The following is a 23,337-nucleotide window of genomic DNA, read 5'->3' as shown; positions in this document are numbered from 1 at the left end:
TATAAAAGCACTTAGCAAAATGTAAAGCATAAAGTAAACACTCAAAAAATGCTATCAGGCTGGTGTGGTGGCTCACGCATGTGATCCTAGCACTCCAGGAGGCCGAGGTGGGAGGATGGCTTGAGGCCAGGAGTTAGAGACCAGCCTGAGCAACAGTGAGCCCCAGACCCCCATCTCTACAGGAAGACAGAAAAATTTGCAGGGTATGGTGGTGTGTGCCTGTAGTTCCAGCTACTCAGGAAGCTGAGGCAGGAGGATTGATTGAGCCCAAGAGTTTGAGGCTGCAGTTAGCTATGATGATGCCATTGCATTCTAGGCTAGGAAACAGCACGAGACTGTCTCACAAAACAAAACTAAACAAAAACAAAACCATCAACTATTGTAGCCTCCCTGACACAAGGCAAGGCACAGAATCTGTGACATGTTGCTTAATAAAAGAATTGTCTCAATGTTCAGAAAGGACAGGGTAGCAGAAGTTAAATCAGAACCACCACTGCTAAGAAAATGAAAGGGGTGGGGCGAGGATGGAGTAAAAGCTATGTGCATTTCCACTGAATGGAAACAAAGTTGTACACAAGTCACAGGCTACAAAAATCCATCCAAGACCAGTCTTGTCTAAAGCTCACACTGCAGCTAACATTCTGGCACCTTTCATGCAAGCGATAATCCCCAAGGCAGGCTTTGGCAGCAGCAAGCCATTAACATTTAGCCTCTGAATGTGAACCGGAAGCACAGCCAACTTTTAATAAGACACTCAAGTGGAAAGTTAGGTTTTGTTGGGTAGAAAAACATAACTAGTCAGTGACCGAACCTGGATTTGTGGATGACAGGGAGTGGGTTTCCTTTCTCACACAGTGATTAATGAACGTAGGCACCCTCAGTGGTGGCAGTCCAGGCTGGGGCCACCCTATCCAGATAGCAGGCAGCATCTGTGGGGTCACCTCAGGCTTAGGAAGCACATGGCGCCCCAGGTCAGCACATGACTAATTCGGAGCATGGTTGGTGCCCTCTGATGGCCTATGTCCTGGATAGCTGGCAACTCTCTCTGAATAAGGAGTTTGCAGATTGGGATGGGGCAGAGGGGAAGGCAACAGGTTGATTAAAACTTACCCCCTACAAACAAACCCCTTTAAACACAGACAGTATTCTTGACAATTCTAAGGCACTGGAACTAACTCAAATATGGGATAGTATTGTTATTTCTACAGTTGTATATTTTTACAAGTACTACTTCTATAGCAACTAAATACATTCATTCATTCACATATTCACTATGATACTAGGGTATCTATTGGGTGAGACACTGTTCTAAGCCCTGAGAAACAGTGTGAGTAAAACAAAGTCCCTACCTTTATAAAGTTCTGCTTTTCATAGGAAGAGTAAAGAAAACCAGTAGTTTCAACTGGGGGCAATTTTGTACCACCCCCCACTCTGACATCCGGTAATGTTTGGAGACATATTTTATTGTGGGGGGGCGTATGCGGGGGCACAGGCAGGGAGAATTCTACTGGAAGTTTGGCCTAAAGGTTTCTCCATACACAGTGAACTGTAACCTAACTGGATGTAAAAGGACTACAACCTCCCCCTGTACCAGTAACAGAGTTTCAGCTCATCCCAGGCAGCCAACTGTCCAGACTGCGCAAATGAGTCAAAAGCTGAATTGTAACCAATCCATCTGTTTCTGTACCCCACTTCTGTTTGCTGTTCATCACTTTCCTTTTTCTGTCCATAAATCCTCTCAGACCAAGCAGAGTCACTCTGAATCTATTCTGGTGGGGGAATTTCCTGATTTGAGAATTGTTCTTTGCTCACCCAAACTCTGCTAAATTTAATTTATCCTAAGTTTTTCTTCTAACACTGCTAACCATCCTACAATGCACAAGTCAACTCCCCACAACAAAGAATTACCTATCCAGTCCGAAATATCAGTAGTGCCCAGGTTGAGAAACTCTCAGATTAGCCATCAAAATCAATGTATCCTGCTAAAATATAATTCTATAAAAACAAATAAAACAAAGATCTTTTTTTTAAAAACCCCAGTGATCAGAATTTAATCTGAGTTACAATCCACACACCATAAAAATCACCACTTTAAAATGTACAATTTTGGTTTTAGTATACTCATAAAACTGGCAACCAACCTCATTATCCAACTCCAGAACATTTTCATCACCATAAAAAAAAAAAAAAAAAAAAATCTCTGTATCCATTAGCAGTCACTCCTCATTTCCCTGTCTCCCCAAGTCCCTGGCGATCACTAATCCACTTTCTGTCTCTATGGATTAGCCTATTCTGGACATTTCCTAAAGATGAGATCATACAATATGTAGTCCTTCGTGTCTGCCTTCGTTCATTTAGCATGTTTTCAAGGCTCATCCATGATGTGCTATGCATCAGTACTTTACACCTTCCTTGATGATATAATGTGGTAGGGATATACCACATTTTATCTATTCATTGACCAATGGATATTTGGATCGTTTCTACTTTTGGTTATTATTACTGCTAAAACATTCATGTACAAGTGGTTGTGTGAACATATGTTTTCAATTGTAGGGGGTATAGACCTAGGACTGGAATTGTTAGTCATAAACTGTTTTCTAAAACTGCTGCCACAAATGGTGCCATTTTGTATCTACATCAACAACCCATGAGGGTTCCAATTTCACTACATCCTAGCCAAGACTTGTTACTGTCTGGCAAATTTTAATTTAAGAGATGAGCATTTTAATTACAACCTAAAATGTCCAGAGGCAAAACATTTAAGTCTGTCTTAATGAGCCCTTTGAGGTAGTTATTTCAGTTAATTATCACCTGAACTCTCCCTTAAAGGAATATAAGAGTCAATGCAAAACAAATGAGGAACATCCTTCAGCTTTGTCTCCACTGGAAGTTTTTACTTCTAATTAAAAAGTGTGGCCTTTCCTGCTAAAGACAAAAAAAGTCATTCAAAAGTCTATAAAGCAATATATTTTATGAGATATTTTGTTTGCTTATTTGTTTATCTCTTCATTTAGATAGTCAAAGAATTCAGTGGAAGTGAATAAAAACCTTTTTGTCCACTCATTAACCCCAAGCCCAGTGACAGGGACAGCAGGGTGGCTGTCCAGATACCAATGTACCTGCAGTGATGGCACTTCAGTAACCTAAGGCTTGGCTAATCGAAGAGTGGTCTGTGGATGAGGAGCACGATAGAAATGCAGGTTCTCAGGCCTCAGCCCAGACCTACTGAATCAAAAGCTGCACTTAGCAGCTCCCCAGCTGATTACAGTTTGAGAAGCACTAAAACCTCACACCATCGTTTTTGCCAAGGCACTCATTGTTTCAACGCTCTTTTGAAAACATAATCTCCTTAGCCACAGAAACAATCTTGTGTATATGTTCCACAAAAAAGGAATCTATGCTGTTTTACATTTCATTATAATGGGGAATGTTTATTAGCTTTGCTTATAAAACAGCTAGTGATGTAACTAAAAGGCACAAATAAGCAGCCTAAAGATTTACATAAAATAAAATGACTTTGATCCCTTTGCTGCTTATTGATATTTGGAATGTCCCTACTTTTGTCACCTGGAAAGATCCCAGAGGTTTCATGCTTAGGAGTTTTGTAGCTTTCTCTCTCTCTCTCTCATTTTCTGTCCCCTGAAGAGAAAGTCAACTCACTGATGTCCCTAGTAGCCTCAAGCAGCAGCTGGGTGGCAGCCGGGATGCAGGATGGCAGAAGCAGCAGACACAGTTGTGGCATGGTGAGAAGTTGCAGGGCAGCCCAGGTTTCCCAGGGACCAGGGCTGGTCGGCTGCCTTGTTGCTGTAGATCGCAGCTGCCCTAAGTAACTTCAGTTCCCTCACTTCTAAGCACGGTCAAGGCAATTAAATAACAACATCAATAACAATAGTAGCTTATCTATTGAAACACTGTGTACTAGGAGTGACTTAAATTTTAACTCGTAACATCCTCACAATAAGCCTATGAGGGGGCTGGGATAAACCACTATCACCCCCATTTTACAGAGGAGGAAACTGAGGCACAAAAGTTTACTAATTTACCCTAAATCCCAGAACTATTATAAGAACTAGTGGGGCCTGGCTGGATTCTAACGTAGGCATTCCGTCTTCAGAGCTGGTTCTTCACCATTATGCTCAGAAATGGCACCTTTTGTAATAAATCACTCTGCACACTGTGACTCGTTATATAACATAACTTACTGGTTGCACTGCTCTTTAAAAAACAAAGTTTAAACTAAAACCTGGAAGCATTTGGCAAAAACCAAACACAGGCTTCTCAGTGGGGCAGATTAGGGTTGGTTGCCAGTGCTCTCAAATAGACAGAGATATAATCCAAGCACTGCGGCGAACAGATTTCCTACCAAACCACTCAGCAAGTTGTGCAAACGTTCCCAAAATAAATACCTTGGGACAAGGCTGGGATATTTCTCAAGGCTCTTAACCCGAAGTGGACTTGAACTGTTGCTATTAAAAAGCGCCTACGAGTTACAGCCTGGAAAGTTCTTTCTATCTTTCAGAATAATAACAAACACAATTCTGGCTTCTGATTACCAGCTGAACACATATTGAAGGAAATACAGGCTCACAGGCTACTTTTAGAAGACCTGAATTTTTCAGGCATGTTCATTCACAGAAAATTTCTCTCAGACCAAACTCTTTCTTGCCTCCTTCACCAAATGGGCTCCCGATACCAACATAGCTGCTACCACGATGAGGTCTTCAATTCCTTCCGTTGCCTCTGCAACCAATTTGTACTCCCCCAAATCAAACAAGCCACCCACACTCACACACTCACATAAAGAAATGACCATAAACCAAACCCTACCAGAATTAGCCACACCTCAGAAGCCCAGAGTGTAAGAAGGTTCCAGAAGGATAACTGGTCTAACATCCTCATTTCACAGAGACACCAAGGCTCAGAGAAGTTAGGAAATGTGTCAAAAACCCAGACTTGAACTCACTGCTCTGCCTGTAAGAGCAATTTCTCCCTAATATACCCACAGTTTCCTTCCTTCCTTTTAAAAGCTCTCTTTTTCAAGAAAGGAGTGACTGTGGTAAGAGATTCAGAAACACTTCGTGGTACAAAACAGCTTTCCCATAATCCTGTGGGAGCCTCACATCCTGACCACCTAAAATCGCTTACATTTTTATTGTACTCCTTTTATACGACATCCTTCTGAAGAGAAAAAAAATATATTTTTAAAAATCAGGAACATTAAACATTTAGAAGAATTAAGATTTAATATCAAGTCCTTCCTATAGCCTACAAGGCACCCTCGTTGGCTACCTTCCAGCACTCTCCCTGTTCAGGGGGCCCCTGACCTTTCTTCACATCAAGCACCCTCCTGCCTCAGGGACTTTGCCTCGCTGTTCCCTCCACCAAGAGAGCTACTGCTCCAGAAGCACCCGGCTCAGCTCATCCACTTAGGCATCTTCTCAGAGACACTTTCCTTCCCCAGGCTTACTCAGAGTGGCCACTTCCTTCTTTATTTTCTTGGATGTGCTAGACATTACATTAAGAGGTATTTGCCCCCTTAGACTGTGCATTCCTTGAGGGCAGAGACTTTGGCTTGTTTATTGCAATCTTCCTACCTAGCACATGAAAGTGATTACTTTTTTTTAGGTAACATAAATCTTTAGATTTCAGTTTGATTTTTTTGAGTTTCCTCACTCGCGTGAAGGCACACCTATACATTGGCATAACTGTACCCTTTTCTCAAGCTATAATGTATATTCTTAGGAAAAAAGCTGTGTCCTTTACCTTATGTTATGATAAGCTCAATTTTCCTTCCCAACAGTGTCCTGCAGTGGTTCTCAAAGCATGACCCCCAGGCTAGCAGGGTCAGCATCCCTTGGAAACTTGTTAGAAATGCAAAATTTCAGGATCCTACCTAGGGTAGAGCCCACCAACTTCCACCACCCCCAAGGTAACTTTCATACACATTCAAATTTTAGAACCATTAGCATAATAAAAAATAGAAAAAAGTGTGAACTGAAAGCCCTGAGTCTTTGGTCTCAACTCTACCATTCAAAGCTATGGGACAATAAAGTCACTCAGATTCACTGGCCTCAGTTTACTCATCTGGTCTATATGATCACTAAAACTTTTTTCACCTCTATAAGTCTAGGATTCCAATCCAGCAGACCAAGGGTTCTATGGCACTTATTTGCTGCAACATCTATATTCTAGGTCATTGAGCTCAAATGTGGCTTAGCCCACATGGAATATTTCAGTGAGCCAACATCAACAACAGGATTAAAAGGTCTGGATTCTAATTTCAGATTATAATCAGAGGGTATAGAAAGCAGTACTATTTAATAGCTTCTGGTTATAAAAGTCTTGAAAAACTAAATTCAGCTCTGCCAGTGGGGATTAACCCTATCGGCCCAGAGAGAAACCTGCCAGCAGAGAAGTGCTGCTGCCGCCTGGCTTCCAGCAATTTCAAAAGCAGCTTCCATAGCAACTCTGATCAATGCTTCCATTAGAAACTGATGTCGCAGAAAGTTCGAGAAATGGAAACGTTTATTGCCTTTCCCTGCTTAAAAAGGTAGAATAAATGATGACTGGCATAAAAAAAAAAAAAGACTATAAAAATAGGATTACTGTTTTATAAGTGCCCACGATGTACTAAATAATAGAATCAGCAGTACTCTTTCTGGGGACGGATCTTCTGGGGACAAAAGGGAGGAGACACTGAAATGAAAGATCACATGCTCAGAGCTAGGAAACCCCGTGAAACTTGACCAGAACATTAGCTCTTTTTCTTCAGAATTGTTTCGTTTCATAAATGTGATGTGCAGATAGTACTTGAGCATTATGAAATCTTCACTAGGGCAAATGATTGTCATGTTGCATTCACTGGTACTCCCAGACTCTAGTACCCAGAACAGGTGATTTGTACTAACTCTAGAACCTCTCTGATCCACACTTTCCTCTTCATAAATTTACTTCTGGGTGACTGAGAGTATCATATGAGAAATACCTAAGGGAAATGAACAAGACCTTTAAAACGGATGAATGAATGAACTATTAATATTATTAACTATTAATACTGAATGTTGTGATACTCGGTATTAACATAATTAATAAGAAACAATTCCTTTCTTATTAATTAGCAACGATTGGGCTCTAACCGTGACAATTTGATAACAGAAATAAGACAGGTATGTAGGTAACCAAGACCCATCAAATCCTAGGTGATTTAAGAGAGGCAGTGGCAAGAGAGCTCACCCACTTTGAAAATGAGAAAAGGCTTCATGGCAGAAATGGCAAACTGGGCCTTGAACAATACACCAGGCTCGGTGGGATGGGTGGTGGCATCTTGGAAGGCAGGGACCGAGGTGCAGAGCACAGGAGTGTTTCCAGAGGACAGGCACGCGCTGGTGAGCTTACTTGCCTCGGCCCCTGCCCTGCCTGCTTGCTGCTCAGTGCGAGAAGCTCCTGCTCTGGCGTGGTGTGCCCTCTCTCATGTGACGGTGGCTGAGTGCAGGTCACTCGCTGCCGTGTGCTCTGAGATCCATCCCCATCCTCCCCTACTCTGCTCTGTGTCACGGCCAGCTACCTTTCCCAGGCTCCCCTGACCTCTACATTCAGGGCAGGTCCAGCTGGTGCAGGGCAAAGCCTGAGACTTTGACCCCAGGCAACAATTAGCATTTGAGTGTTTAATATCCTTCATTCTCAATACACTTAATCCAACTTTAAAAATAGCTTTAAAATAAAAAAATCATGTGATCCTATCAAGATTTTAGCCAATGTAGCTCCTAATTTCTAAATCTATTCTCATGAATTTGCACCACTACTATGGTTACAAGTCTTCCTTCTAAAGCACAATTTTGCAACAAGATATGTTCAGCTTTAGCATCCAACACTGCTTCCCTTTTAAAAATTCAACAATTGTTACTTTAATATAATTTACTTTAAGCTAAAATTTACCTTTCATTTAAGTTTTATTTTGTGCATAAGCATTATATACATACCTATACACATACATGTACATGCGTGTGTGTATTCCAGAAAAAACTTCACCCATGCTCCACAGGCCTTGCTCAGCCCACTTGTAACTATCACGATATGGCACCTGTTGGGAAGCTTCAGCTAGGAAATGTGGGGTCTCACCATGGAGTGTCCTGTTCAGTGGTTCTGTTAAGACTGACCATTCGGATCCCCAGGGGTGCTTTATGAAACCCCATGCCCAGAGGTGTACTCCACACAGAAGCTCTGCGGGTGGAACCAGCAATTGTGAAGGATGCCCAGATGATTCTAATGGGAGCCGAGCTGAGAATCAATGATCTAGTGGGAGCAGGAACAAATAGAAACCTCCCGCAATTGTCCCTCTGCACAAACACCTAATTCAACGACTATCCACGCAAGCAAACACCTTCAGAAGAACTAAAAATCAGATGAGCGATCACAGTACCTGGTTTTAACATTATATCAAGGAAAGAGGCACTGAAGAGGGCAGAAAAGACAGTCTTGCATTGCCTATGCCATCTCTCCTATCCCCCTGGCAGTGGAGCGAGAGTCTGTGTGCCCAAGGGAGGGAGAATGAAGTGATTGTGGGCTTTGAATTGAAACTCAGGGCTGCCCTGGCACAGGGGAACACAGCACAGGGCAGAATTCTGCCTGTGCCCACGGAGGGAGCATTTTGACCAGCCTGGCCAGAGGGAAATCCATCATCCCAAAGCCAGCTAGCTCTACCACCAGCAGAAAAAGAGCAGCCTGGGGCCTGGAGTAAATTCGTAAGGCAGGCCACGTGGGCTGCAGTCCTTGGGCAGTTCCTGTGGCTGTGCCGGCTCGGAGCCAGTGGACTTGGGGTGCACATGACCCAGTGAGACACCAGCAGCTGAGACCAAGCCAGTTCCTGTGTCACCCTCCCCCAACTCCAGGGAGCACAGCCCAGGGTGAGGCTTCTTCCACTTGGGGAAAGGAGAGGGACGAGCTCAAAGGACTTTGTTTTGCAACTTGGGTACCAGCTCGGCCACAGTAAAATTAAGTACTAAGCAGACTCCTGAGGCCCCTGAAGCCAGGCTTTAGTTCCTGGATGGCATTTCTGGACCCACCCTGGGCCAGAAGGAAGCATGTTACCTTGACGGGAAGTACCACGTCCTAACCTACTGACTAAAGAGCCCTTGAGCTTTGAATAAACATCACAAGTAGCCAGGCAGCAGTCACCACTGGCTTTGGGTGAGTCTGGGCTGCCTTCAGTTGTGACCTGGTGCTGGTGGCCACAAGGGAGAGTCCATGCCACACCTCCCCCAACTGTAGCAGCCCAGCACAGAGAGTGAGGGAAGAGAGTAAGAAACTTTGCCTGGTAATCCAGGGAATTCTCTTGTCTCTTACCCAAGCTCACCAAAGCAGTACCACCAGGAGTCTGCAGGAGTCACGGCATTACTGGGCTTGGGGCACCCCCCGTGCTGATATAACTGCACTGATCAAGGACTTAGACCACAACACTCAATTCCCTTTGAATATCTCAAAAGCCTTCTCAAGAAGGACGGGTTCAAACAAGCCCAGACTGTCAAGATTAAATACCTAACTCGGCAATGCCCAGACATGGACAAACATCTACAAGCGTCAAGAATATCCAGGAAGACATGACCTCGCCAAACGAGAACCAATGATCTAGTGAGTGGCGCCCTGAACTTGAGCTGCTAGGATAAGCTCTTAAAAATTGAAACAATGGCCATGGTGTCATTGTTTTTCTTTTCAATTTAGGGTGGCCTCTGTTCATGCAGTTACCTGCATCTACCCTGTCTCCTTCCCTGTACCCACCCAAATCCTACTGGATCCACTCTTCAAGGTCCACCTCACATTTCAACCTCAGGCAGGAAGTGATTCTTAGCTGCTCCACCACCTCTCCCATCCTGAACCCTCACAGTCAGTGTTTTACAGGTTAGCGCTTAATTATTCTCCAATATCTTCATCAGTCTTGTCTTCCCGGCTGATGCATCTTGCAGGCCAGGACCATTTGTTCTCCTTCTTTTGTATCTTCTTCAATAGAGTTTGGAACATTTTGGACTCATGGAGTACCTCCCGACTAGTAGATTAATGAAACACAAGCATTTGGGCATATTTGTAAGATAGGAATATAGGTTATACCATCTGCAAATATCTGTATGACCCAAAGCAGAGTGGAGACAGCAATTATATTCTTCAGTTTATCACTCTGACAAATATCAACAGGTCTTAGGAAAGACGTAGGGTGATTTTACAGGGAAGGAAGGAGACAGCAGTTCCACACTTAGCAGTAGTGGCTGTAGGTAAATTAATTTGGCAGCTGTATAAGAGAAGAACTTGGAAAAGCTGAGCAGGTAGTATGAGTTGATTTCCAAGACTGAACCGCTTGTATAAAATATCTTACACATCCTTATTCTGAGAATACAGGAAAAGGGAAAGTGCAACAAGCCACCAGCCAGAGAAGCCCCTGATGGTAGTGATTTGCAAAGTTCAAGGACTACCTTCCCCACTTTGTATTCAAGCTTCTCAGAGTCTAAAAATACTTCCACAGAAAGCCAAAAAGATCAGGTTTCTGAAATGCGGGCTACATGAAATGCCATATATATATATATATGTAGGTCTATATGTACATACATGCCTGGGTGGTATTTGTTCAAATACTATAGTCACAGCAGTGATTTTATTTAGTCTGGTTGTTCCTAAGACAAACACACACAACTTTAATTAAATGCACATCCACATGTAGGGGAACCCATCTGGAAACAATTAGGCTTCTCCGGTAACAGGTTTCAGGGCATCGGCTTCCTCCCACTTCCTCACATCCACCGTGAAAGAGAACAGAGGGGCAGGGGCAGAGGCACGCCAAGCCTGACTCCGCAAACACCGCCTGCAGCTGGAGCTCTCTGCCCTGCTCTAGTTTGTTCTCTTCGGACCCATGACACCACCCGTCCTTTATTCTTTCCTAAATGAATTCCAGTCATTCAATTGCGTTTACTATTTTTTAACCCCTTTTTGGTCAGTCTTGGAGGCAAAAAATTTCCTGGCATGGTTTCCTATCTTTCCCTGAAAGGAAATATTCCAGGAAGAAACTGAAAAGTCTACGGCATTACCAAACCACACATCTGGTTATTGACCTTGGGTTACGTGGCTTCTGGAGAATGTCTGCGGAGATGGCTGCCTTTGCCGCCACATTCTCGGGACTTTCTGGACCGTCTGGTTCTCTAGGTAGGAAAGGCTGAGTATTTCTCCATTTAAATTGCCCTGGAAGCTGGAGAACTGTCTCGGGTTGTCACATTCTCCAGAATAGTTCTTTCCCACCTGAACCCCAAGTTAATTCACCCCTAAGTAATTTACCCATGAGATATATCAGCAAAAAGAGTGTTTTCTCCCTAAGAGCCATACTGAAAAGTCACTTCCACAAATACCGATCGAAAGCCTCCTTTGTGCCTGGAACAATGGGAAAGAACAACATAATAACAAGAATTACAGGATCCTTGTCCTCAGAGAGCTTACTGTGTTATATGGGATTCAAGCCTTTCAGAAAAACAGAAGTTTTTCTTCTGCAGACATTTCTATTGTTCCTATTCTTTTGATAGAATACAATAAGTTCTAAAACGAGATTCTAGTATTTAAAAAAGAAGAAAAGTTTAAAAAAAAAAAGGACTGAGAGAACCAGGCAGGAGGCATTCCTGACTGGACATAGAACCTGGGCAAAAAACACACTTACCTGAGCGGGCAGAAGCAGACAGCCCTACCTCCAGAAGAAGCCAGAGGGGACAGAACATTTAGATAAGTTAAGAGAAGGGTCTTTGAGACCCTGAAAGCCCCAAATCAGGACTGAAGGCAATTGTAGATTCCTGAGCAAAAGTACAAAGTGAGTTATCACCAAAGCTCTCTGGAAAATAGGCCTCTAGCCTAATTTTGATATGAAACTATATCAACTGAAGGGTAAATCCTAACAAGCAGGCAGAAAACGAGGCCACATGCTGTCAAAGACCTACTTTACAAGAATCTGACCTGGCCTTACCCCTTAGAGAGCAACTTGAACCATCTCTCCAAGGTCCACAGAAAAATGCCACTCCTGCAAGCTCACAGGGTTGGCCCGGCCAAGAGCTCCGGCAGAGGGAACTCAAGTCCAGCACTGGCCTGTCACAGATTCAGAGCTACTCCCGGGAAGGGGCCAGTGCATGTGCTACCAAACCAAATGTACCTGGAAAGAATAGGAACAACACAAAAGTCTCCACAGCTTAGGAAAACTTCTAAGTTTCTCCTGAGGAAGACATACATACACACAGGCAGGAATGCGCAGATCAGACTAAATCCAAGCACAGAAGGGCAGACTGCCAAAGCTGAGGAGGCTGAAGCCATGGGAGCAACACTGCTTGGGGCTCACTTTACAACAGAATTCTTGACCTTGATACTGAAGAGATAAGACTGTTTCCAACCCCACAACCCCATCTCATTCCGAATATTCAAACCATTAAATTTCAATGAAAATATGAAGCCAAATAATATTTAATTCCAAAATGCCTTTAAAAATTAAATTCTTATAGTTATCAGTTAATAACTTTAATCATCAAAAAGAATATTCCAAGCAAAAAAATTAAGTGTTGACAGATGATTACTTATGGAAAAATCCTACACTGGAAAAATAACTTCCTCTCTTCTTTTTCATTAGCTCTTTTAACTTTCTACATATGTGCCAGCGAGAGAAAAAATAATTGTACTTAAATAATAAGCACAAAGGTAGAGTTGTTAGAATTGGTTCTAAAGTTAAATTCAGGAAGAGCTGTGTTATGTCGGCCTTAGTTTTATCACTTGTAAAATGGAGGTGGTGATTTTTATATAACTGCTATGTACATTTCTACCATTAAAAGAGAACAGAATGAAGTACTGATACAGGCTACAACATGGATGAGCCTTGAAAACATTGTGCTAAATAAAAGAATCCAGAGACAAAAGGCCACATAGTATATGATTCCATTTATATGAAATATCCAGAACAGGCAAATCCGTAGAGACAGAAGGCAGATGGTTGCAAGGGGGCCAGGGAGGAGAGGTTCGTGAGTGACTCCTTAGTGGGTACAAGGTTTCCTTCTGGGGTGATGAAAATGTTCTGGAACTAGATAGTGATGACGGCTGCACAACATTGTGAATGTACTTAATGCCACTGAATTGTATGCTTTCAAGTGGTTGAGAATCGTAAATTTTATGTTATGTGTATTATACCACAATAAAAAGAGAGTAGGAAATAAGAGGCTGACCATTTATTCGACACATAATAAATATCTTATGAGCAAAAGATACAAATTTGTCAAGGTGATCACCATTGTGGCTCAGCTGCTACTCTAGATTTTCTATCTTGTCTTTAGTGAGTACTCTCTTGGACAAAACTATCATAAACATTTCTTTCCCCTTTCTCTGGGATGACTATAAAAGATTGTCTGTACAGACACCTGCAAACCTGGATTGGAGGAGTAGGTACAAAGAATGCGGAAGGGTAGTATAAGAAGCAGTCCAAAAGCACCAGTGTCTAGCACCAAAAATCTAAGGACAAAAAAACCTGATTCCTCTCCCCAGATCAAGTGATCCAGAATATCTGGGGTGAATCAGAACGTCATAGCATCAGTATTTTTTAAGAGCACCCCAGGTGATTCTAACACAGAAGCCAGGATCGAGAACCACTGTTCTTGGATGAGAAGGGAAGGGAACTGCTTTCTCCAGTGCCCACTGTGGGCCGGGGGCTGCGCTAGCTCTTCACATACAAGACCTGTAGCCGAGGGTGCCCCTCCCATATCCTCTGGGACTTGTGTCCCTGAGCATTGTGGCCCTTAGAAGCAGCACTCAACCTTTGAGGGAGAGGAGATCAGGGATGAATACCCCATTTCCTTACCCCTTGGGTGAGATAACTCTGAGGCCTAATGTAAACCTGGGGTAAGCAAACTTTTTCTGTGAATGGACAGATAATAAATATTTTGGGCTTTTTGAGCCATATAGCCTCTGCTGTGACTACTGTACCCCTGCAGTGCAGGAGCAGCTATGGACAACGCCTAAACGGGAGTGGGAGTGGCTGTGTTCCAATAAAACTTTGCTTACAAACACTATTCCCCTATGGTCCCAGTCACTCAGGAGGCTGAGGCAGGAGGATCGCTTAAGCCTAGGAGGAGTTCAAGTCCAGCAAGATCTCATCTCTTAAAAAAAAAAAAAAAAAAGCAGACAGCAGGCCATACTTTTTCAACCCCTGCTTTAGGTCTAAACAGATTCCCAGGATCCTCATCAAGAAAGAGTCCCAGTTGCCTATAGTAGGACCCTGTAAATAACATACCCTATATAGGCTTATTCCTTCCCCATGCTTCCTGGGACCACTGGCGAGAGAAACCGCTTGCACTCAAATCCTGTCTCGGAGACTGCTTCTGAGGGCACCCAACCTATATCGGTATCTCATGTCATCCTCATAACTACAGTTATGCTGTTAACTAATAACATTAGGATGGCTATAAACAAATATATGCATGAGCACACACACACACAAATACTTAATCAAATATATAGTTTTAATTACGGCAAGCAAGAGTACCACATATGGCAAATCATACTACTCATGTACATACTGATCTATGTTAAGGAAGGGGGATTTAAAATAAATAATAATATAAATAGGTTTGAGGGTTATGAAAAAAATATTTTTTCTCTTTTTTGCTACTTCTTGTCTAGGGTAGAATTCATTTCCCATCTGCCACTTGGTTATAATCTTGGTAGGTGAAATCTTTGGTTATATCTAGGAACACATATAGCCATTCAAGGTAAAGCTCCATGTGTAATTTGGAATTTGAAGAGAAAGGAACTAGATTAAAATATCCTCTTACATATTTTAACACGGGAGTGAGGGAGGAGCAGCAGTAATTTCACAAAGTCCCCATAAAGGCACTTGTGAAATTCCCCTGCGATACTAAGGATTCCAAAGAACACTCTGAAAACCCAGAACCAGCATGCCAGAAAACAGTGTTTCAGCTTACGCAGTTTTGCCCTCGCTGTCATGCTTGGTGGCGCTGGCCCCCTTCTTGCCCAGCAGCGATGCCACTTTCTCTGCATCTCCATTCTCCACGGCCTGCAGCAGCCGGTCATCGTTCTTGTTCCACTCATTGGTCTGCAGAGCAAAGGCAAGAAACAGAGGCGGTGAATGACACTGGACACGGCCACGAGACAGGCAGGACCCTCGTCCTCCCAACTCCCTGCCCTCCTGTGGCCCCGATCGAAACCTGCCCCCAAATGGCAGCTCTAAAAATACCTTCCCCTTCACCGTAGAGACACCCAAGAAGGCTGCTTTCCCCAAAGAAAACATCCACAGTTCAGTGAAAATCACAGCCAGTCACCAAACTCTGAGATAAAGTTACTTCTTTTAACTAATGTTTGGAAGGTGAACTAACTTAAAAAGACCTCAAGGCCAGTTTACACATTAGCTAATTTCTAGCTAACTGAACAGCTGGTTTGTTGGAACGTTGGCCTTTGACCTAGGCCACAGCTCACTCAGTCCACTGTGTTACAGAACCAAATTGGCCAACAGCTCAAGGTTACCCGAGGGTTTATATACACACAATTCTTCATCGGCTTTTATTGCCATTCTTTCTGGCCTTTTCACTGGGCCTATTTTTGAGCTGGATTCTGATTTTAAGTAGTTGTCCAGGCTACCGACTCAACAATGTATCACCAGAAACAAAACTTCTTCCTGAGCAAGCTATTAAACATCCAACAGCTTTGAGCAAAGCTTCAACCACTGTCAACCCCAAACCCCAACTGAATAATTCTGCAAACCACTGTAACAGTAAAGCTTTCATGTGTATAAAACTCATTTCTACTATTGGAGGGAAAGAGATGATCTCTCTATAAGAGCAAATGGGACTTGAGTACTAGACTAAGAAGTTTCAGGTGTGAAAAGGCAGCAGTGACCCACTGAAGGTTTTGGAGCAGAGGAATGAGAATAATAGAATCAGTGGTTGAGGAAGTCACTTGGAGGTACATGATACACATGGGATTAATGGGGGAGAAGGGAGAGAGAAAAGATGCTGGGCGTCCCAAAGCCCCCGCGGCACTGTTCGCGGCACTGTTCGGGCCCAGGCTGCTTCCAGTCCACCCCTGCGGCGGGCCCTGAGCTCGGCCTGCTTCCCCAGCCCTCCAGCGGTGGACACTGCCACTGCGGAGAGACTCCTCTTCCCTTCCCAAAGCTTTCTACAGACTCTCTGCTTGCTTGAGACCTCTGAAGATAAGAACCCCCAGGAGGTATTTCATATAGAAGGCTTTAAAAGGAAGCTGAAAAAGGAGATAGTAAAGATTTACAAGCTAAAAAGGGAGAATTTTACATGATTACAGCCTTCCAGGCCCCAGGAGTGTGTTCCCAATCTCTGTACTGATGTAATGAGAAACCCAACAGGATTCTACCCTCTCATAGAGCACGGATGGGTCCACCAAATACCCAGTCTCCCTCCCAATTGAGCCCAGAATTCTAGCCCAGAATTTGTATCTCTGAGTGTCTCAGGTCTAGGCCACTCTAGTTGTCAGGACTCCTCCTCCCCTGTGGCCATCCACAGTGTGTGACCACAGTAAGACTGAGAACCAGCAGTTTGTCTGCATGAACCTGAAGTCCAGAACTCTAGACTGACACTTATACGTGATGTGGCTTTAAGTCATCTATAACTCCTCTGTGCCTCAGTTTCCCAAGGCTTTAGGATATCCACTGTGATTCCTCTAAAGCCCAAAATCCTTACTCTATAAAATTCCCCAAACCAAACTTTGCTAGATATTATACTAGAACAGTACTGTCTGAGATAATGGAAATATTCTATATCCATGCTGTCCAATACAATAGCCACAAGGCCAGTGGTTCTCAACCAGAGGTGATTTTGAATCTGAGGGGACATTTGGAAATCTCTGGAGACATTTTTGATTGTCAGGTCTATAGAGTGCTACTGGCATCTAGTAGGTGCATCCTACAGTGCACAAGACAGCCCCTTCCCCCAAAGAACTGGACCCCAAATGTCAATACTGCTTTTAGCCTCCTGTGTCTACTGAGCACTGGCAATGTGGCTAGCGCAACTGAAGAAGTGAAGTTTTAACTTTGAGACTTTAGGTGCCGGTAGGCAGTGGCCATACAGAACAGTACAGCTCTACATGACGACTCTCCTCATGTTTTTAATAAAGTAAGAATGTGTCTGGGCCAACATCATCCACACACCTACTACAAGCGTCCATCTGCTCACAAAGATGACATTAGGTATTATCTTTAATTACAAATCAGGCTTCCTACTGAAGGGCAACACAAAAATATATTGCCCCTGGCACAAGCATTTAATGGAATAGGAAACCGTAACAACAACTGTACAAACTGCAGTAAACACCAAGAAACAGATTGCAACTTATTTCTCCCAGAGTGCATTTTATAAGCAAAAAAAAGATATTACTGAAGATCATCTAGGACCAATGATCCTTACCTATATTATCCTAAAAGAGAAAAGTATTGTCTTTCAAAATCCTTCCCTAACCTGAACTGACCAAATTAAAACCGGACTGAGATCAAAAGGACACTAAATGTCAGAGGACAGGACTGAAAGTACTTACGCAAAGGAAAGCCCACATGAAAGGATTTTCCTTTCCAGCGTTGCTAAGGCTCTCCACTCTTCAGTAGAGAAAAATCTGATTGCATGGGTTCCCTAAAATCAGTTCCACGTGAATCTTCAGGGAGTTCAATTGGAAAGACCCCTCCTACCCACTCTTTGGAGGACAAGGTCAGTGGCACATTCCTTGAGGTCTGAAATGCTTCTCCTTTGTCTAGAGTCTCTCCTCAGTGCAGGCCAGAATTTACTTTTCTCTTGGAGCAGATGAAGCAAAAAGAGCATGGCTACTGATGAGCAAATTTTTAATAAATGATCGGTAAGATTCATCATTCAATGTGTAAGAGCCTCAGATGGGGTTCATGGTAAGCAGCAAGAGGAAAAGGGATGGGTACTTATATACATACATATATATATATATATATATATATATATATATATATATATGAGGCATTATAGTTTGAGCTGAGAGAAGAACAGTTCAGGACAAATTCGGAAGGCAGAGGCCAACCTGAAGAGGAAATGCACGGGAGAGGTATGTGTAGCGGACTATAGGTTAGGAAAACAAGACAGAAGGCAAGAGTTTTACTCCTAAAATACCCACAAGTATGCTAAAAGCGGAGGCCACGAAGGATCCCAATTAGACCTCTGACCCAGGAATCTGGATTCTGATCAGTGGCAGAGTTCTCTAGTCCTAGTTATTCTTGCAATTAGCTCTGATATGCACAACTGGTCATATCATGCTCCTTTCAGAAGCACAGCATTCTAAATGCCATCACTCTCTTCTCCTAAACTTGCCCATGGAGATATTTCCTACATCCTCTCCTACATAAATATTCTATCCAATGCTATATTCTATAATAAAAATCGCATGGCCAATCACAACATGAGACAAAACAAATATTTAATAAACACTTTCAATGTCACTGTTCTTGGAAATCCAGAAGCAAATTCCTCGGTCCCACCCGCATCCTCCTGCTGATAGGTACTAAATTGAAATCAAGCATCGAAAGAAATCTCAAAGTCATCTTGCTCGATTTACTGTCCAAAGGTAGGGTTGGTCAGATAAATAGGTGAAGTCTAAAATTTTGTCATAACATCCCAAAGTAATCCCTTCATACTCCAGAATCGAGGAAGACTTCCGGAGACCACCACCATGTTAACAATATCATTTCTCACCCCTTTCCATGAAAATCTTCCCCTCCCATTAGCATGCCCTTCCTGGGGCAGGCTTAGCTACGCTTCCGCACTGGGCTCCTGGTTCCCTTGCAGTTTTCAACCTATTAATGGGTTATTCTAACATACTAAAAAATGAAATGGGGGAGAGAGAAAACATCAAATGTATCACATTTAATAAGGTTAAATGTTTTACGAAGCTTTTATTTATTGTATGTATGTGTATACCAGGTGGTGATATAAAATATATTTCTTATTGGAGAATCACTCTAAAAAAAAATTGGAACCACTACTTTGAAATGCTCTGTCATCCCATCCACCTACGCAAAAGCTACCTTCCAAAGCCTTGAGCCTCGCAGGCTCTCTCAAGCCTATCCTGGTGACCTCTCTGTTTCTCTTCTCCCGAGCACCCTGGAGAGCCTGCCCACTCATTGCCACTGAAGCCCACAGTCTAGACTTGAAATATCGCATCCTGGTTTTTGGGCAAAAGATCACATTTTGTTTTCTGTCTTCATCTCCCTGAAGGCACTGACATCAGCCTTCATTTCTTACTCCCATGATGCCTAGTAAATGCCCAGTATTTGCTGCTGATTTTAGCAGAAGATCCTTCCTCTTGATTAATCTAAATGTCTCTTGACTTAGCAAATATTTGTTTTTTTCACTTATAAAACTTTCATTCTTTTGCAAGCAATTATTAAATCAGATTTTTTTAATTTATAGGCTAAATAAATCAACTCCCTTTTCTCCTAAAAGCCAATATTCCAAGACTTCAATCATGTGAACACGTTCTTCAAATCTCTTCATAACTAAGGAGCCAAGCTTTATAAACTCACTCACGGTGAAGCCAGTGTCTCCCAGTCACAAGAATCACCTGGTGCTTGTTAACTCTGCAGATTCCCAGGCCCCATCCTGCAGATTCTGACCCCAGTGATCTAGGGTGGGGCCCTGGAATCACTTAGGTTCAACAAGTGCTCTCTTGAATCTTATTGCCAGTTTGGGGACAACTGGAGCTATGCTAAGGCTAAGCAGAGAATTTATATGAAAGGATTTTCTTCCTCCACAAGGCATTAAGGCATTAAGGAAGGGGTTGGGAGGAAGAGAAGAATTCTTCACTTTTTCCTTTTCAGATGAGGTATTTTGTCTCCCACAAAAGCTTAGTAACCATTAGGCTTTCCCTAGGAGTTGCATATGCAGCCTGTATATAAGACATGTATAAGAATGTTAACAAAAGCAATGCTCATAATAGGCAATAATTACAAATAACCCACATTTCCAATAACAGAAGATGGATAAATATGATATAGTCAAGCAATGGAATATCACACAACAATGAAAATGAACAAACTACAACTACATGCAACATGAATGGATATTGAAAATAACATTGGTGAAAGAAGCAAAACACACACACACACACACACACACACACTAGTATTTCAGCATGCCCGTAAAGATGGAAACAGGAAAAATGGAACCATATTGTTTAGGGATACATACGTAGATGGTAAAATTATAAAGAAAAGCAAGGACAAGGTCACCATAAAAGCATAAAAGTCAGGGCTATGGCTGGGGGTGAAGGTGTGGCATTTGATCAGGAAGGTATACCTGGGAGCCTTCTGGGGCCTGCTCTGTTTAATGACTTTATAATAACTACTTGTTAGACTGTACATTTTTGTTTTGCATAGTTTTCTCTATATGTGATTTATTTCCCTTTATTTCTCTCCCCTCGTGCCCCAACACAGAGTTTACAATGACATCTTGTTGTTCAGTTTCCGGTCAAGTCAACATCAGGTCAAATGCCTGTGATGACCTGCAGTCTCACTTGCTGTTTCCTCATCTCTAAAATGAAGACAGAATATACCAAAATCTGGTTCTTAATCTTTTGGAGCCTTCATAATCCCCTTGAGAATGTGATAAAGTTACAAATTTTCCTCAGAATAATGCACATACACACAAAAACTTGCATACAAATTCAGAGGGCTTTCCAGCTGAAACATCTACCTCCAGCCCATCCATAAACCCAAATGAAGAATTCCTGGCGTGGCTGGGCATGGTGGCTCACACCTGTAATCCTAGCATTTTGGGAGGCTAAGGTCAGGAGTTGGATGTTGCGGTAAGCTATGATGACACCACTGCACTCTAGCCCGGGTAACAGAGTGAGACCCTGTCTCAAAAAAAAAAAAAAAGGGGGGGGGGGAATTCCTGGGGTAGAAAATAAAAAGAGACAGGCTTCAGAGTGCTTCTGAGTTGAAATTCCAGCTCCACCACCTCCCATCTACGTGGTCTCAAGCAGGTCATTGGTATTCCCGAGTCTCCAAGTCCTTATCTATAAAATGGATGAAATCCTACCTACTTGTAAATTATCCCGGGAATTAGATGCAGTGGACATAAACTGCCTTACACATATTAGGCACCCCAAAATTGGTGATTCTTCTTTTTGAATTTAGATGATCTGCACTGTTCCTTCCTAATGCTCTAGGAATCTTTCATTATAATATTTACAACTTAGGACCGATAGCCTATTACCCTCTTAGAGGCAGATAATGCCTTAATGCAAATTTTCTATAACCTCCTTAAAAATCATATTTTAAAGGGCTCCAGAGAAACATTCACAGACATGAAATTAACTATTTTATTGAATATGGCTTACTTTTCCAGGAGACTGTTTAAACAGATGCTATTTCAACAGAGCACATTAGGCCACATTTGCAAGTTCAGGAAGCCATATGTTATGCTCCGGAGACATGTGTAATGTGTCAGCTATGAAGGGCAGCATGTGGGAAAGGCAGCCCTTACCCTCAATGTGGGCTCCAAACATTCCTGCTAATATATCAGAAATGAAATTTTCAATGGCTGGCCAGTAGGTTTGCTATTCATCAAATCACTTCCAAATGACACTGACTTGCTTAAGAGTTTTCTCTTGAAGCTGGCCTTTTCAAAGCCTTGCCTGGCTCCATCCAGAGTAGCAAACACCCTGTCAACTGGGTGATGAACGCTGGGGCTTTGGCAACCGGCAGTGTCTGCCCTTGGCCAGACATGGCATCACCTTCTTTTATTTTGGTTTAATCACTGGGACCTGAAAAAACAGCGGAACCCAGTGGCCACAGACATCTGGCTAGTAGGGAGGTTTGGGTTTTCGAATATATCAACCCAATCAAAATAATCCAGTAACACAGAACAAGCGGGGAAGAGAAAGAGTTTCTTTGACTTTCTTGAGGAGAGACGCTAAAAGCCCAGCCATCACAAATTAGAATGCGCCTCAGCAGCCATCTGGAGGAGCGTATTTGAGAGATTATCTTTGGAAAAGCTGCATTTCTCGCTCCAGTTTACGGAGAGCAGACTGTTTTGCCAATATAATCAGCAAGGCTAAGATGAAAGACAAAGTAAACTGTTTTCACTGGGAAGGTTTCAGATTCATAGTGGCTGGAAAAAAATAACACACACCACATCATTTTAAGACAGAGGACAAAAAATAGGCAACCTTCAGCCCCACATGATGTTTTCCCATTGACTATACCAGCCAGGAATTATTAGACATAGATATCTATCCATTAGATGCAAAGTAAGAGAAGATTCCATAGATGTTACACAGGTAAGAGAGGCCTCATCTCTACCATTCATTCATTCAGCCAACAAATATTTACTTAGTGCTTATACATGAGCAGCTTAGCCTTTACCAAAATTTCTATATAATTGCAGAGATAAAATACAGCAATTCCAGAAATATGCCAACAATACAAAATGGGATATTAGAGGTGGTAAAGTAGGCAACGTGGAGAATTGACACAGTGGAAGGAAGTGACAACCTTCAGCTTGGCAAACGGGGAGTTTCTTGACTGTAACATGAACTAGACCTTGCAATGAGTAACATTTAGAGTAATGGAGCAAAGAGAAGACACGATGATTGAATCATATAAGATGTACCTAGTAGAGTGTAAATAGCAAGTTGATTCAGGTGAAGCCCTACAATACCATTCTCTTTAGTGTTCAGGGAACCCCAGAAAATTACCAATACATCATGACACAAACATTTGACCATTCTCCTAGTTTTAACAAGCCTAGCACTTTCATAAAGAGCTTTCCATTATAATGTTAGTTACTTCAGACCAATACCTGATAAGTTCATCTAAAATGCTTTTCCCTCTCCCTATGTTTTTATTTCAGAGTATTCACATCTGCAAGTTATACTGCCTCGGCTATTCACTCTGAAATCCATCACCCGCCCTTTAATGAACTGTGTCAGTGGTTCCTGAGGTCTTTTCCACACAAACGCTGAATGCTGTGTCATAGACATAATACATAATTATAAACACCTCCTTCCAGAAACAAGCTGGTCTCTGCCCTACCCACATGAGCAAGCTATTCCTACTCATTGCTCCCCCATCCCCGGCCCTTCCTGGCAGCCAGGACCAATTAGTTCTCCATGTTGGGCTCTCGTATGCTTCTCTTCCACAGCACTTGGAATAGTTGTAATTAAATATTAATAGTATTTTTAAAGTGTCTGTAATGGTCTGTCCACCTCCCACTGGACTAGAGTTCCAGGGCCTGGTCAATGCCAGCATCTGTCTTGCTTAAACCCCAGGATCCTCTCCCA

General features: G+C 42.6%; 1 protein-coding gene across 8 annotated transcripts in view; it reads right to left on the bottom strand.

The window, feature by feature from the left end:
* RAI14 (retinoic acid induced 14) overlaps nucleotides 1–23,337 on the bottom strand; it is a 130,163-nt gene that overhangs the window by 35,346 nt on the left and 71,480 nt on the right. For 5 of the 8 annotated variants that reach the window (XM_069491924.1, XM_069491926.1, XM_069491928.1 and 2 more), the window contains exons 1-2: nucleotides 15,251–15,325; nucleotides 14,979–15,109 (exon numbers count right to left, since the gene is read on the bottom strand). In XM_069491924.1, the coding sequence (XP_069348025.1) occupies nucleotides 14,979–15,109; nucleotides 15,251–15,304 (185 nt within the window). In that variant the 5' untranslated portion in view covers nucleotides 15,305–15,325. Of the gene's footprint in view, nucleotides 1–14,978; nucleotides 15,110–15,250; nucleotides 15,326–23,337 lie in introns of those variants that run through there. The other 3 variants (XM_069491927.1, XM_069491930.1, XM_069491925.1) reach the window with 1 other exon arrangement.

Source organism: Eulemur rufifrons, chromosome 17 (genome assembly GCF_041146395.1).
Source record: "Eulemur rufifrons isolate Redbay chromosome 17, OSU_ERuf_1, whole genome shotgun sequence".
Lineage (NCBI taxonomy): Eukaryota > Metazoa > Chordata > Mammalia > Primates > Lemuridae > Eulemur > Eulemur rufifrons.
This window is presented reverse-complemented; position numbering and strand designations above follow the sequence as displayed.